Raw genomic sequence first — 15,837 nt, 5'->3', positions numbered from 1 at the left:
GCAGGCCACAGTTTAGTATTTTGGTTTCTGCTGGGAGGGGGCGCCACAGGAAGGTTTGAGCAGAGGTACGTGATCCTACTTGAGTTTTTACAACGTTAAAACAAAATATCCCTGGTCACCGAAACGGCCAGCCAGTGAGGGACCTCCGGAGTCCAGTCGGAAGCGCAGTGTTTCTCGGGACGCGCTTCCCCTGTCCGCCATCGCGGGGCAGCAGAGCCGCGCTGCGCACCCCGCGCTCCGGTGGCCTCGCCCCGCTCCGCCCTGGCGCGCAGGTGGTCTAGTTCTCGGGAATCTTAGCGGAAAACCCGTCTTTAGTCTGCGCTTCCGCTGGGCCCCTTAAGAGCTAGAGTTTCCGGATGCCTGACTTGGGGCAAGCGATGCCCCGGGGGCCAAACCACGAGATGGGAATGGAGGGAGGTGGAGGAAACTTCGGAAGTAGAATTCCAAGTTGTCCTGGGCCTGATTCCCTGGGCTTCCCAAGATGGGCAGAGCGTCCCTTTCAGGAACCTCGCTTCGTTTTTTTAAGTCAATGCAGTATGTGGAAGGCATGGCACTGGCCAGGGAGGCAGTTGGTTAGAGCGTCGTCCCCATACCCTCTGAGGACCCGTCAGGGCACAAACAAGAACCAACCAAGAATACATAAATAACTGGAACCACAAACCGGTGTTATTTCCCTCTCTCTCTTATCCTCTCTCTCAAATCAGTCAGTACACTATAAAAAAGTAAGTGAAAGACACACGAGCACCGCGTCCACCGGGACTCACTCGTCCCGCCTCGCAGGGTGTATCCAGGCGGGTCCATCGCCAGCCCGGGAGAGGGGAGAGAAGGAACAGGTGCGCGCAGGGATCCTGTCCGCTCAACAGGTGAGTCACCCCAGCTGAGTCTCGGTTCTCGTGAGTCACACTCCGCTCGGCTGGGCACGAGCAGAAGGGGGCCGGACAGGATCCCAGGTCTGTAGGCGCGCTCCCGGCGGGCGGTAACTTGGTTCCGACCCTAAGGGCCAGCGCGCACCTGGGCCAGCCCACTTCCGGGCAGGGAGGTGGAGGAGCCCCTTCCGCCGCCCACCCCCTTGCCCAACCCTCTCTTCTCACTCTGTGTACCTGGGCCGATCCATTCCCCAGAGCGCACAGGGGGTGGAGTGATTAAGAGAAACACAGTGAGTCAAGCAAGTGTCTCCCCGAAAAGCTGGAAGTGTTCTTCATCCACGCCGTTTCCGCTCATTAAAACCCTAGAACTGGGCAGGGTGGCCTGGGAATAGGGACAAAGATCGGAACTGGGAAGGGGAGGAGCTTGTACCCCTCCCAGCCTTGGTGCGCGCCGCGCCCCCTACCCTCCGGGTACCCAGCAGGGGACGCGCGGACCGGACGTGCCCAGACGGCCGCGATGGCGCCAGGGGCTGGCGGCCGGACCTGGGTGCTGGGCTCCTACCCGGGCACTCCGGGTTGGGGCGCGATCGTCTTTATGTGGCTCTTTGTTGGCACTTTGTGCACAGGTACGGAGAGCGGGGCCCCTGGTGCCGCGGGAGGGCGGGAGGGCATTATAGAAACGGGATGAATGAAATTCTTCACCTCCGAGGAGGCAGGAGAGCTGGGGGAGGGGAATCGGGAAGACCAGGACCTTCCGATCCCAGGGTCTCCGAGATCCCTGGTGTACGGTGTGAGGGGAATTCCGGTTCGCGTTGGAAGCGGTCCCCCGCCCTTGTTCGGGGATAGCAGGAAGTGAAACTCCGGGACCGAAAACCCTGGAGCGCAAGGAGAATGGAACTCTGTGAGGGCAGGGGTGAAGGGACCACCCGATCAGCGGGAAAGGCCGGGAAGGAGACGTGAGCGCACGCGGACATTTCCAAGTCCTGGGGCAATGGGGAGCGGCACTTGAGACCAAGAAACAGTGCCCAGGCTTCTGGTGGGTGTGGGATTGGGGTCTTGCCACCCGTGTCCCTCAGGCTCGAAGTATCTGTGCGTAAGGGTCTGGTAGGATGGACTTCTAGAAGGACTTGTTGTTTTTTTTTAAAATATATTTTATTGACTTTTTACAGAGAGGAAGGGAGAGGGATAGAGAGTTAGAAACATCGTTGAGAGAGACACATCAATCAGCTGCTTCCTGCACACCTCCTACTGGGGATGTGCCCGCAACCCAGGTACATGCCCTTGACCGGAATCGAACCTGGGACCCTTCAGTCCGCAGGCCGACGCTCTATCCACTGAGCCAAACCGGTTAGGGCATAGACGGACTTGGTTTGAAACCATCTTCTGCTGGCAAGTTTTCGCTGGATCGGATGTTTGTTTGGGGGGGCGGGGGATTTTATCTTTCTGCAAGCACTTCCGGCATATTTATTTGAAATGGCTTTGGGTAGGGTGAGATGGGAGGCTGATGGAGACATTGTCAAGCTTTACCTACTCCATGACAAATAGTTCAGACAACTCCAAAATTAACCCTCCAGTCCACAGAAGTTGGGTAATTTGGAACAATGGTTTTGAAGTGGGGCCTCCAGCACTTCAGCACTTGCCTGTATGGGCCACAGAGAGGAGCCCTTTCTGTGAGAGAATGGGCAAGGGAAGAGGGGCTGGGGTGGTTCAGCGGACACACTCTGGGAAGAGAGGTGGCAGGATGTTCCAAGAAATCTGACCTTGCACCTGTCACTTCAGCCCCACGGGTCTATAAAATGGGCATGATTATCAGAGCTGCCCCACCAGTCCTGAGGATTAAGGAACAGTATACGCCAGGCTCTCTATAAAACCATTCACTTGTAAGTGTCAAGTTGGTGACAAAGGTTGTTGCTTATTTCTGCTGAAGCACATTCCAGCGTTCGTAGTGGTCCCTACTGACTCCCCTCTCGCCCTCAGCTCCTGCCAGTGCCATCCAAGTGACTGTGTCAGACCCCTACCACGTGGTGATCCTCTTCCAGCCCGTGACCCTGCCCTGCACCTACCAGTTGACCACGACCCCCACAGCACCCATCGTGATCTGGAAGTACAAGTCTTTCTGCCGGGACCGCATCGCTGATGCCTTTTCTCCAGCCAGTGTTGACAACCAGCTCAATGCCCAGCTGGCAGCTGGCAACCCGGGCTACAACCCCTATGTGGAGTGTCAGGACAGTGTGCGCACTGTCAGGGTTGTGGCCACTAAGCAGGGCAATGCTGTGACCCTGGGAGACTACTACCAGGGCCGGAGGATCACCATAACAGGAAGTATGTTGGGTGGGGCGAGGGAGAAGGCAGGGGAAGGGGTTGGGGATGACTTGCGCAGGCTCCCTTGTGTGCAACCTGGAGTCCCCACCTGGAAGCTCGTTAGCACCAGTGTCTGAAATGACTGACAAAGGGAGGACCCTTCCTTCTATCCATCCATCCATCCATTCCTTTATTTAACAGCAAAGACTTAAGGAGCACCTAACAGAGACCAGGTGTTGTTTGGTGCCTTGGAAGTACAACAGTAAAGAAAATCATTAAATTCTTTCCCTTGTGGAGCTCGCAATCCAGTGAGGGAGACAAGATAAATACAACACATACTCTCAAGTGCTTGGAAATAAAGACGAGTAGGTAATGGAGAGAGAGGCAGGGTTCTATAATACTAATATTACCAGTAATAGTAAGTAAAATTTCTGTAAGTAACAACTTATAAAGGACCTCCTATGTGCCAGGCTGTAATTCCAGGTTTGTGGGGATTAACTCATTTAGACTCCACAATTGTGTGAATAGATTCTGCTGTCATTTTACAGAGGCCCAGAGAGGCAACATGACTTGTACAGGGTCACAGAGCTGATAACAGAACTGGGATTCTACGTTAGCCTCTTTGGGTCTAGTCTCTAAGCTGGTAACTCCTTTGCTTGACCAGGGTGGGGTGAGAGATTTTAATGGAGAAGGTCTATGACTTGCCAGCGCATTACATTATTCTCCCACTGACTCCTTACGGCCACATTTTCCCACTCGAAAACTGAGGCACAGAGAGGTTAAGTAGCTCGTCTAAGCACACAGAGCTAGAGCTGGGATTTTAACCCAGGCAGCCCTGGGAGCCCTTTTCCGTGACCTTAATTCTGCCTAATGATGGGAAGTGCCTGTTAGGACTAAGTAAGGGGTGGAGGGGAAGTTGTTCATTCATTCATCTGTTCAGATAGTATTTATCGAGCATTTACCAAGTACTTGGCACTGGGGATGGGGTGGTGATCAGGACATCTGATAGCCCTGCCCTCAAGGAGGTGACAGGCTAGTGGGGTGAGGTAGATAGTAAACATCAGATAAAGAGTAAGAGAATATTAGAGAGTACTAAGTGTTACAATAAAACAGACCTGGGTGTTGTGCTGTATGGAGTGACTCGAGTGCACACCTTAAGAACTACACAAATGTAATTTGAGGAGGGACTGGGACTGGGTCCTAAAGAATCTAGAAGGCAGCCCTAGCCGGTTTGCCTCAGTGGATAGAGCGTCGGCCTGTGAACTGAAAGGTCCTAGGTTTGATTCTGGTCAAGGGCACATGCCCCGGTTGTGGGCTCAATCCCCAGTGAGGGGTGTGCAGCAGGCAGCCGATCAATGATTCTCTCTCATCATTGATGTTTGTATCTCCCTCTTTCTTCCTCTCTGAAATCAATAGAAGGCAGAGAGGAAGGTGATGGGAAGCAGTGGGTGAGGAGTGAAGGCTCACCCATTTAATGGATTTATCCTTTTACTGTCTTAAAACAAGAATAAAGTTTTAGTCTTGGGCATGGGGGCAGAGGAGTGAAGGGAGTGTCCCTTTGCAGACCCCAAGAGACCAGGGCCAGGACACACTCCTCCCCTCACTCTGTAGACCATGGACGAAAGGCAAGGTTCCAGGTACTGAGCCTGTCAGTCCTGTTTCTAGGAGAGACCAGACCTACTTGCCCTGAATTTCCATGGGCAGTTCAGCCCAAAGCATCCTGCTGTTCTTGAGGACAAAGGGCTTCTTGGGGGTTAACCTGTCCTGTACCTTTCCCGCTCCCGCCAGGACCAGGTGGGACAGCCTGGCTGGCTGGAATCATGTCCGTGCTGAGTCCAAAACTCCAGAGTGGCCCTCAGGCTCCAGCTGGGGCAGATTCTTCATGCCCTGGAGGCCTCACAGCCCCAGGTCTTTCAAGCGGCCTTGATCCGGCCCATGTTTGATGTAGGCTGTGAGCATCCATTGTATCTACGTCCTCTCAGGAAACCCAGTAGCCATAGGAGCTTCCTCCATTTCAGCCTTGAAAGTAGAGAAAAGTTGACTTTCCTGTGGTGTCCCAAGGGTCACCAGCATCAGATCTTAAGTGAAAGTGGTTCTGGGCAAACTGTAATGTTAGCTCACCCCCAGTCTCTCAGCTCAGTGGGGCCCCACTGCCTTCCATTCTTCCCTGCTGTGGGTGATGTCGGTGCCTGGATAGGAGCTCTGTTTCTACCTTAGGCTGCTTGGGGTCCATGTGTCACCCTCCCCATTCAGTAACATGACCAGAGAGCCCATGGGGCCCCCGAGATTGTAAGGGCCCTCTGCTGTGTGCTAATACGGAACCAGAGGCTCAGAGGTGTGGAGGAGGTCCAGCTTCTGTTTCCAACTGGATACCAGTGTCTTCTCCCTGTACCTAAAACACTTGGAGCAATGCCCAGCCCAGTGTGTCAGGACCAGACATAATACAGGGAACAGGGCGCGCCTGGCAGGAAGGAGGTGGGCCCAGGCCTTAGAATTGATCAAAAGAAGCTGTAAATCCATATTTTTCGTGGGTTTTAGAAACACCATGCAAGCCAAACAAAACACGTCAAGGCCCGGGTGTGGGCCACAGGAGCCCAGATTTCATCTCCTGGCCCATAAGCTTTTGCTATGGCATGGGGCTCCTGTCCACCTCCTCAGTGTTGGGCAGGGACCTGTCCTGGAGCTCTGGTTTGGAGAGGTGTAGTCAGAGTCTGGTTTAAAAGATAGGCTGGGAAAATGATGGTATTCTGGAGAGTCCAGAAAGTTTGGGAGAATGTAGTTAAGAGTTTTATGAGGATTCAGTGAAAGAATATGTGCAAAGGAACCCAGCACATAGCAGAAACTCAGTAATTGGTGGCTAGATACCTGACCATGGAGGGGTGCTGTGTCCCCCAGTCCTTCATGTCTGCTGCGAAGGTCACCCTCCTTAAACTTGCACAACCTCCTCCTCCACACTGGCACTTTCTGTCTTCCCTGATTGTTTTTCTCTATATTGCTTACCACCATCTGACACGCCATATATTTAACCTTTTTTACTTGTCTCTCCCAGTTAAGGTCTGCTATAAGGGCAGGGGTTTATATCTGTGGTCCAAAGCAGTGGTTCTCAAACTGTTAGTTTTAGGGCCTCTATACTCTTTTTTTGTTGTTAATCCTCATCTGAGGATATTTTTCCTTTGATTTTTAGAGAGTGGAAGGGAAGGGGGGAGAGAGAAAAACATCGATATGAGATAGACACATTGGTTGCCTCTCGCATGCGCCCTGATTAGGGGAGGGGGGGGATCAAGCCTGCAACCGAGGTATGTGCCCTTGACCGGAATCAAACCTGGGACCCTTCAGTCCTAAGGCCGACACCCTACCCACTGAGCCAAACTGGTTAGGGCTAGGGCCTTTACACTCTTAATTACTGAGATCCTCAAAGAATTTTGTTTTTATAGCTGGCAAACTGAGAGAAGTTTAAAGAAATATTTAAGCTGACAGTGATAAACTCTTCATAAGTTAATATTGATAACATACTTTAATGAAAATACTACCATATTTTCCAAAACAAAATAAGAAACTTTAATGAAAATTGCATCGTTGATTTATAATTTTGCTCATCTCCTTGAAGTCTGGCTGAGTAGAAATTGTGATAGTGTGTGTCATGTAGCCTCTGGAATACTCCACAGTACATTCAGAGATTAAGTGAAAAAGGCAAATAACATCTTAGTATTATTATGCAAGCAATTTTGACCTCTGGAATCCTCTGAAAAGGTCTTGGGGAACCCCAGGACCCACGGATCACACTTTGAGAACTGTTGCTGTCGTGTATACCACATGCCTCAGTTACTGCCTGGAACATAGGATGCTTTCAGTAATTATGTGAAATGTTGAATGTATTAAGGGCATATTTGAATAAAACCAGGTGCCTAGACTCCTGGAACAGAATATAAAAGCTAAGGGAGGTCGATGCTAGGAGGGAAGGGGTTCATTTCCCAGGCCCCCTGTGTCAGACACCCGGGACTCAGCGGTGACTGAGACCAGGGTCTGCTTGTGTGGAGTTCACATTCTGGGTAGGATCAGGAGTGCTCAGCCTCAGCTAGCTGATACAATGTAGCAGCGGGGCGGGGGAGCTGTGCCAGTGCAATGGAACCCGCCCTGCCAGGGTCTGAGAACACAGTGCCAGGCAGAAGAACTCGCACAGGTGCAAGCAGAGCAGGCGTGGGCCAGCATGCTGGGCCCAGTGAGGAGGCCAGAGTGTCCAGAGTAGTGAGTGAAGGCGATTGGTGGGGGTGAGGCTGGCGTGTCCGGTAGCGAGATCATCCCAAGGGCCTGTGGGCCAGGGAAAGGCTTTTGGAGTGGTGGAGGTAGACATAGCGAAAGGAGGGTTTGTCTGTGGATGTGAGCTCTTCTTTCCAAAGGAGGAAGGCTCCGGTTCTTTTTCATTTCTTTGGCAAGTGGCTGATGCCCTGGTGAGTGCCAGGTGCTGCAGACTGGGGCACACACAGTTACTGCCCTCGACTGTCATGGAGAAGGGCAGCGGGTATGTGGGGCAATGTGGTAGGCAAGTCATCAGAGGCCCGAGTGCCAGAGCTTTTGGGAAGAAACTGGCTGGTGGCTGTGGCGTGTTCCTGTTGCCAGCTGGGTCCCACCTGCCCCACGCTGGTGCATACCTGAAGGGCTTTAACTAATTAGGGCCTGGAGCATAGAGAGGAAACGGGAAATGCTGACAGGCTTTCATTACTGGTGTAATTAACAGGCTCCTTGCCCCGAGCAGCTTCGTACCTGAGCGTCCCCAAGCCCTGGGCCTGACCTGCATTGTGGGGGCTGACGGGTGGATGGATTAGGGAACTGGGACGGTCCAGGTCTTTCTCCCTCACACACACACACCCCGTTTTTTTCTCATGCCTACACGAATTCTGATTCCTAGAATCTGAGCTACTTACCTCCGCTCCCTTACCCTGGGCCCACGCCCTGGCCTACATCAGGCTCCCTGGTAGTTCACATTGGGGCAGTAACTTTTGCTGTGAGAGGTACAGAAAATGGCTGTTAATTCTGAATTGCTGGCTCTGGAGTCAAGGCCACTGATGAGCTGGACAACTTTGGGTGGGTCAGGTCATCTCATCTATGAACCGGGAAGGGTAACACTGCCCACCTCACAGATTTCTTGAATACCCCATGTCAAGTGTTTAATGCAAAGCCGAAGAGGAAGCACTGCCTGGTCTGAATTGTCTCAGCCACTGCGCACCCGCAGCCCCATCCCCTGATGTCTCCGTGGTGGGAGGCTCCGGCCTCCCCACAGTGGCTTCACACTCTCCTCTGGTACAGATGCTGACCTGACCTTTGACCAGACGGCTTGGGGGGACAGTGGTGTGTATTACTGCTCTGTGGTCTCGGCCCAGGACCTCCAAGGGAACAACGAGGCCTACGCAGAGCTCATCGTCCTGGGTGAGTGGGCTGGGCCCTGAGGGCCTGGGAAGGGAGGGGCGGGGGGCCTCTTCTCCCACTTCTGCATGTCTCCCTCTGTCCTCCAGCTCACTCTCTGGGCTCTGTCGCCTGCTTTGCTCTCCCCACATGGCACCATCAGTCACTTGGGCTTACCTGTGCCTTGCACCCTAGGCAGAGACTCCCTCCCCCCCACAACATTTCAAGTAAGCCACAGCCAGACTAAGAGTGGAAGGAATGGGGGACCAGATCTCTTCTTGTCTCATTTTTAATACAGAAATGGTCAGAGTTGGCAGTGAGTGAGGAGGGTTGATGGTATGTGTAATTGAGAAGGGAGCTGGACCCACCTTCTGTCACATCGCCAGGGCCACGTCTGACCCCAGAGGCCCTTGCCAAAGCACAGGAACCTTGCCCTCTGCCTGCTGGGATGGCATTTTTGGCTTATACAGTGCGTGCTTCCCTCAGGCCAGGCCCCTCCAAATGCCCAGGTGCAGGGTGGGGTAGCCACCAGCAGCCCCTGTCTGGCCATGAGGCCCTTTACCGTGTGTGGAAGGGATGTTGCCGTTAGCCAGATGCTCTGTTCTCAGCCAACACATATAGTCTCGTGTGACGTGCTATATGTGAAATGCTGCCGGGCTACACACTGCCATCAGATGCATGATACAAGGAAACACGTGTGTGAATGAGCACACATGATGAGGGAGCATGCTGCAGGGGCTCAGACCGTGTGACGGTTCACTTGTGGGTGACAGTGCATGCACCAGTGACCCAGAGAACCTCTGCTTGTCCTTGGTAAAATGTACAGTCTGCATTAGCAGTTCTCAAAATGCAGTCTCAGGACCTACTTATGCTCTGAAAAATTATTGAGGATCTCAAGAGTCTTTGTTTCTGTTTCTGTGGGCTATATCTCTAGTTGGTTAACATTGTAGAGATTGAAACTGGAACATTTTTAAAGCAAGATACACAAGGACATAATCCATTACCATCAAAGTGGTGATGTTGTGTCATCACATGTCACAATGACAGCAAAAAAGGCAAATAATGGCTTAGTGTTATGAAAATCAGTTTGGCTTTGGGGACAGGACCACACTTTGAGAACTGCTGGTTTGGATGGTGGAAAACCCCTCATGGGGCATGTGGCATGGAGTGTGTGAGCTCTGGATAGAGGCTGGCGGAGAGCTGGGTGTATAGATGCCCCTGCGATATGCTCGGGGGCACACATCACTGATGGCACCTGAGGGAAGGCACTAGCTGGGCCATGGGACTTGCAGATGGGACAGAATGCATGGACCGAGATGGGACCCTCATGGACTAAAGAACCAGGGCCACACTAACTTTTAGGGCTGTAGGCACTTTTGCCTTCATGGGAAGGCATTAAAATATATATATATATATATATATATATATATATATATATATATATATATTTATTTATTTATATTTATATTTGTATTTATATATGTATATATTTATACCTTGCTATAAAAACCATTTGTTATATATTTGGTATTATTATATTTTTTTCTTCAGATTTAAAAATAAAAATATTTTCAAGGCCCCTAGGACACTGCCTATTATGCCTGATGGACCAGGACTGTCCTTATCACATGGGATGGGTTCAACCCTTTGGGGCAATAGGACCCATGTATGTGGAAAAGACGAAGCCCTCAAATTCAGGTCACACCTTCAGAACCTATGGGAAATGTACTGGGACCCTTTTGGGCAACAGAATCCCCTGAGGCATGAGAGAGGGTAAATTATGTGATGGAAGCCTTCTGGAAAACAGCACCCATGTGGGTGGGGGGGCGGGTGAGGGCAGGAACCAAGTGCTATGACCCTCCTAGGCCACCAACCTATCTGATGCTTCCAGGCACACCTTCACCCTGATAAGCCTGGAGCTGGGCTTCTGGGGAGAGGCAGCCCGGGCTGGCTCTTGCCAGCATAATATGTCTCTCTTTTGTCCCTCCAGGCAGGACCTCGGGGGTGGCTGAGCTCTTACCTGGTTTTCAGGCGGGGCCCATGGAAGGTACGGGGGTGGAGGCCCCTTCACACCACTTACTGCTTCTAAGTATTCTCCCCCCACTAAATGCCGCTCGCTGTGGACCCCCACTAACCTTGCCTGACTCCAACTCATGGCATCTAGTGACCTGGCTCTGGGCTTTGGGGTGGGCAGGGAGCCTGAGGGTGGCCTGGGGTGTAGGCAGGAGGCTCCTGTGACTGGTGCCTGTAGTGTTCTTCTGGGGTTTGGTCTGGGCAGCTGGCTCTCTGTCCCTCTCTGCGGCTACAGCCTGTCTTGCTCTGGCTAGGTCACCTCTCCTTTTCTGCCTTGCCCCGATGAGTCCAGGGCGAGTTCCTTTGGGACCGGCCTGAATTGTAGAGGAGTGGGCAGCCCTCTGCTGCTGCGCCCCAGCTTCTGGCATGGAGACTCCAGCAAGGGCTACAGCTTCCCTGACAAGCTTTGCAGATAGCTTCGCCCACCCGTCTCTGCCCTGCCCTGCTGTGTCCCTGTTCCCACCCAGGCCTCCTGGCTCAGGGCCCGCTCCCATCTCTCTGCAGACTGGCTGTTCGTGGTTGTTGTCTGCCTAGCTGTCTTCCTTGTCTTCCTCCTCCTGGGCATCTGCTGGTGTCAGTGCTGCCCGCACACCTGCTGCTGTTACGTCCGGTGCCCCTGCTGCCCAGACAAGTGCTGCTGCCCAGAGGCTTGTGAGTGTCCCTCGAGTGACCACCCCCATTCAGCAACTTGCCTGGGTCCAAGGGGAGGAGGTGCTACTGGTCTGGAGGTAATGAGGTGAGCAGTTTGGGAGAAAGTGGGTCAAGGAGGACCAGCAGATTTAGATTTTTATTTACATACTTTAACTTTTCATTTATTTTGATTCTTCATTTGAGATTTTCTTTTTGAAAGTATAATCTATATGCACGGTAAGAAAAACTCAAATAGTACAAAACAGTCACTGGAGAGTAAATCTCCCTTTAAAAACAAAATCTTAAGTCAAAAGGTAAGAAACCAAACGAGGTTTATAGCATCACATAATTTAAGCAAATTAAAAAACCTCATCCACACAACCATTTGGATTTTATACGGGGACTATGTTTAAAGACATGTCTAGCACATGAGTGGCACCCGGAGAGTTGGGAATGGAAGTGGGGAAGGACGCAAACAAAGCACGAGGGGAAAGAAGGAAGAGCGTGAGTCCCTCCTCCCGCTGCCCCCTGGCCCCTCTGCAGGGACTGTCTGGGTAAACCAGCACCTCTGCACTCAGTTGTTTTGAAGTTTTAATCAACTTTGACATGGACATTTATGCGGGCCACTTTCAGCCATACATACGTGTATCTAGTCTCTTGCACTGAAAATAGGCCATGAAAGCACACTTCTCTACTAGTCCTGAGTAAGTTCAACACTCCCACCTTTTCCTTTATCAGTGTGAAGGTCACTGTATCTTTGGTTGATGAACAGATGACCTTGACAGCTAGAAACATAACTTTACACATGAGGAGCTCCTAGAACATGAGACCAGAAGAGGGACAGACCTGCTCCTCTCATGGCACCTGCCCATTTCTAGGCCAGTAGTGAACAAGTGATGGAAAGAATGACGCATGTACTCCAGATGGGTGTATGTCCGTGTACTTAGATTTAAAGCTTATACACATGATTTCAGTATAACGCAGTCCAAGCTGCGTTAAAAGTTGAATCACAAGCGATTTTTTAAGGTGGAGGTTTGAGGCCTGGCCTGCCTCCTTACCTGCTTGGAAGCCCAGTAAATCCCCCTCATTTAGTCTCCTCTTCTGTAAAATGGGACTATGGCAGACCCTCTGTATAGGGTGAATGTGGGAAACTGGTGTGTCCAGCATTTACTGCAGGGTTCGGCCGACATGAAGTGTTGCACACTCACTAGCCATTGGGCATTGCTGCTGTCAGCATCGGCAGTGACCGAGGGCCAGAGAGCAAATCAGAGCCCTGCCACTCACACCTCAGAGCAGTGTTCCCTCTCTGAGCCTGTTTCTCCTACCTCAGGCGGTGTCGTGAGCATTAAGGGAAGTCTGTGAGCGTCCCTAGCACAGGGCGGTGACCCACTCCATGCTGACTAATTCTGTGGTCACTGGGCTCAGTGGTGGGCAAACTGGTTCCTCAAAATACCATTCCCTGAAAAAAATTTGCTGCTGTTTGGGGTCTTAAGCTATCACCTTTCTTGTCATTTTTAGTTGGGAGCTTCTGGCTTACCTGGCGGATGTTAGTCCGTTTCACAGGTGGAAAGGGCCTCCCAAGGGCTATAACCAAATTTGCAGTTACCCCACTAATTTGGTTAAGGCCGGGGCCAGGACTGCAAATTCTCTCCATTGTGAATCTCTGTTATCCCAAACTGAGGCCCCATTAATTCCCTTCCAGAGGCTGCATTACTCCACAGCTATAGTGACAGCCACAGCCCCCCTGGGCCATCTGAAAGCAAATCCCACAGCATATTAGAAATCAGCCAGTCACCTGAGCTACTGGGGGGCTCCTGGGGGGACCACTGAGCCTTTTGCTTCCCCACTGAATCGGCAGTGAAGGGACCTTTCTGAGCCTATCTCCACGCCCTATTCCTCCTACCCCCCACCCCCACTCTCATTTTCCTGTTAAGAAGCCCAGGGGAGAAACAGCTTGCCTAGGCACAGTGACTGTGCTGCAGGAGCAGCCACCAGAACCCAGCCTCTGGCCTGGAGAGGAAGGCAGCAGGGAGGATTTGCCCTCGAACTGTCAAGCCTAGAACCAGGAGGGGGTGAAGGCAGAGTAAGTGGGTACAGCCCAGAAGTTGAAAACACTAGGAGACTCCCCATGACCTCGAGTTCTGGAAGATGCCATGGCGAGGATCCAGCAGGCCTGAGGGAGCAGGCATGGGATTCCCCTGCCCCGAGATGATTTGTTTTCTAAAGCTGGGACTCAGCTGCCAACTGGAATGTTTTGGCCTGTGGGTCCAGCACATGGGTTTATCTGAGGGGGCATCTTCTCCCTTTGCTCTGTGAATGCAGGCCCCAGGTGGCCACTTCTTCTGATAAGGTGGCTAGAGAGTTGGGACTTTATGTAAAACCTCAACAAATGCTAACCATCACTGCTAAAGAAAACATGTCCTGCCAGATTGGGGCTGCAGTGCACGTCCCTGTCCTCAAAGCTCCGTGAGGACTCACAGGAGGTGTGGACTCGATGACGGACCTACAGAAACCAGGTCCCCAGGGAGGCTCCACAATGGGATGGGGAAAAGGTCGAGGCACATGTCCCTCTGGTCCTTTTATCATAGGGAAGGGCAGTGTGGCTCCTAGCCACCATCTCATGCTTCGTGTGTCTTAACCAGTGTATGCTGCTGGCAAAGCAGCCACCTCAGGCGCCCCGAGCATCTACGCCCCGAGCACCTATGCTTACCTTTCTCCTGCCAAGACCCCCCCCCCGGCAACCATGATTCCTATGGGCACCGTTTACAATGGATACTCTGGAGACTTTGACAAGAACAGCTCAGGTGAGGTCTGGGGGAGCCAGGAGCAACTCGGGGAGGGATAGGCTGGGCATTTGGGCACTAAGAGGTATGGGGCTGGAAGGAAGAGAGGACTGGGGGCAGGGGAAGGGGGCTGGGAATACAGGACTTTGCTCCAGGGGGGCAGCCACTGACAGCCATTCTCCCCCAGTAGGTGGCTGTAGCTCCCAGGTACCCCTGCTTCGTGATGCAGACAGCAGTGTGACCTCTGGTAAGAATCAAGTGTTACTAAGTTGGACATGCCTGTAAGGGAGGGGGACTGGGTCAGCACCCAAACTCATCACCTCCATCTCCTGTCTCCAGAAGTCCGTAGTGGCTACAGAATTCAGGCCAGCCAGCAGGATGACTCTATGCGAGTCCTGTACTACATGGAGAAAGAACTGGCCAACTTTGACCCTTCTCGACCTGGTCCCCCCAACAGCCGTGTAGAGAGGGGTGAGGAACCTTGGAGTTTGAGGGGTTGCAGAGGTGGGGGGTGGGACACATCTCCCAGATTACCTGTCCCAAGGATGCTCGCTTGCAAATCCTGGACAGGGTACCTCCTTCCCTACCATGGCCAGTGAGAATTGTATGGGACACTGCATATCATCCCTTAACAGGTGGGAGAAGTCTCGGGCCCTGTAGAGAGTGTATGAGGCAGTGGTGACACTGCTGGACCCTAGAGCTCCTGGCCTTAGGTCCTGACCTCCCAGCAGACAGTGACACGTCCCTTCCCTACAGCCATGAGTGAAGTCACCTCCCTCCATGAAGACGACTGGAGATCGCGGCCTTCCCGCGGCCCTGCCCTCACCCCAATCCTGGATGAGGAATGGGGTCGCCACTCCCCTCGGAGTCCAAGGAGGTGGGAGCAAGAGCCCCTCACAGAACGGCCCAGGAGTGGCTGGGGGGCCGGGCGTCCCCGGGCTCGCTCTGTGGATGCTCTGGACGACCTCACGCGGCCAGGCTCTGCTGAATCAGGGAGGAGGTCTCCCCCAAATAGCGGGAAGAGAGGCCGAGCTTATGCACACCCCCGAAGCCGCAGCCGTGATGACCTCTACGACCAAGAGGACCCAAGGGGCTTTCCACACTCCCAGGAACCCCGCTTCGATGACCTCAGGTCTAGAGACCGCCCTGGTGCTGACCCTAGGAACCGCTCCCACCGCGCTCGGGATGCTCGGAATGAGAGGTCCAGGGACCCGGACCCCCAATATGATGGTCGGCTTCTGGAAGAGGCCTTGAGGAGAAAGGGGCCAGCGGAGAGGAGACCTTACCGGGAGGAAGAGGACGAGGACGCCTACTACCCCCCAGCGCCTCCCCCTTACTCTGAGACCGACTCCCAGGCCTCACGGGAGCGGAGGCTCAAGAAGGTGAGTGGACAGCCTTCCCTGGCCTGCCTTCCTGGACCCTCTCCAGCCCTAAGCTCACACCCTTTTCTTTCTTTCTCCTTTGCAGAACTTGGCCCTGAGTCGGGAAAGTTTAGTCGTCTGATCGCCTTTTGTATGTAGTTTTGTACTTTTTTTTTAAATTTGAGGAACTGTTGATGTTCCTCTTCTAATAAAATATATAATCACAAGGCCTAATGTGGAGGGAAGCGCTTGTTTTGTTGCGTGAGGTGGGGCCCCGGAGAGCTGCCCTGTGTGTGGGCACAGGGTCCCGTGCCCCTGCTCCCCGGTACTTGCCCTGCGCCCTGGGCAGGACCAGCTGTCTCCTCCCGCTCCCCTAGGCGCGGAGTGCGCACCCGCTGGCTCCGCCCGGCCCTGCGTGCGCGC

At 52.9% G+C, this 15,837-nt stretch overlaps 1 protein-coding gene across 6 annotated transcripts; it reads left to right on the top strand.

The window, feature by feature from the left end:
* Window positions 1-1,140: 1,140 nt before the first annotated feature.
* Window positions 1,141-15,643, top strand: LSR (lipolysis stimulated lipoprotein receptor). 6 transcript variants are annotated; one of them, XM_059666846.1, is made up of 10 exons: window positions 1,145-1,492; window positions 2,844-3,188; window positions 8,472-8,591; window positions 10,558-10,614; window positions 11,145-11,291; window positions 13,913-14,074; window positions 14,241-14,300; window positions 14,393-14,524; window positions 14,810-15,435; window positions 15,521-15,643. In XM_059666846.1, the coding sequence occupies exons 1-10, from the start codon at window positions 1,384-1,386 to the stop codon at window positions 15,554-15,556; spliced, it is 1,794 nt and encodes a 597-aa protein (XP_059522829.1). In that variant the 5' UTR covers window positions 1,145-1,383; the 3' UTR covers window positions 15,557-15,643. The 6 variants fall into 6 exon arrangements, with proteins under 6 accessions (XP_059522833.1, XP_059522832.1, XP_059522829.1 ...); XM_059666847.1 differs by having other exon boundaries at window positions 1,146-1,492; window positions 14,244-14,300; XM_059666850.1 differs by lacking the exon at window positions 14,393-14,524 and having other exon boundaries at window positions 1,141-1,492; window positions 14,244-14,300.
* The last annotated feature ends 194 nt before the right edge of the window (window positions 15,644-15,837 follow it).

This window comes from Myotis daubentonii, chromosome 15, assembly GCF_963259705.1.
Source record: "Myotis daubentonii chromosome 15, mMyoDau2.1, whole genome shotgun sequence".
NCBI lineage: Eukaryota > Metazoa > Chordata > Mammalia > Chiroptera > Vespertilionidae > Myotis > Myotis daubentonii.
This window is presented reverse-complemented; position numbering and strand designations above follow the sequence as displayed.

What these genes read in the sequence shown, in the direction of transcription:
- LSR (XM_059666846.1), top strand. Translation starts at nt 1,384, where the DNA reads ATGGCGCCAGGGGCTGGCGGCCGGACCTGGGTGCTGGGCTCCTACCCG. An exon ending in GTGCTGCTGCCCAGAGGCTT is followed by an intron (nt 11,292 to 13,912) that starts GTGAGTGTCCCT and finishes TGTCTTAACCAG; the next exon opens with TGTATGCTGCTGGCAAAGCA. An exon ending in AGACAGCAGTGTGACCTCTG is followed by an intron (nt 14,301 to 14,392) that starts GTAAGAATCAAG and finishes TCCTGTCTCCAG; the next exon opens with AAGTCCGTAGTGGCTACAGA.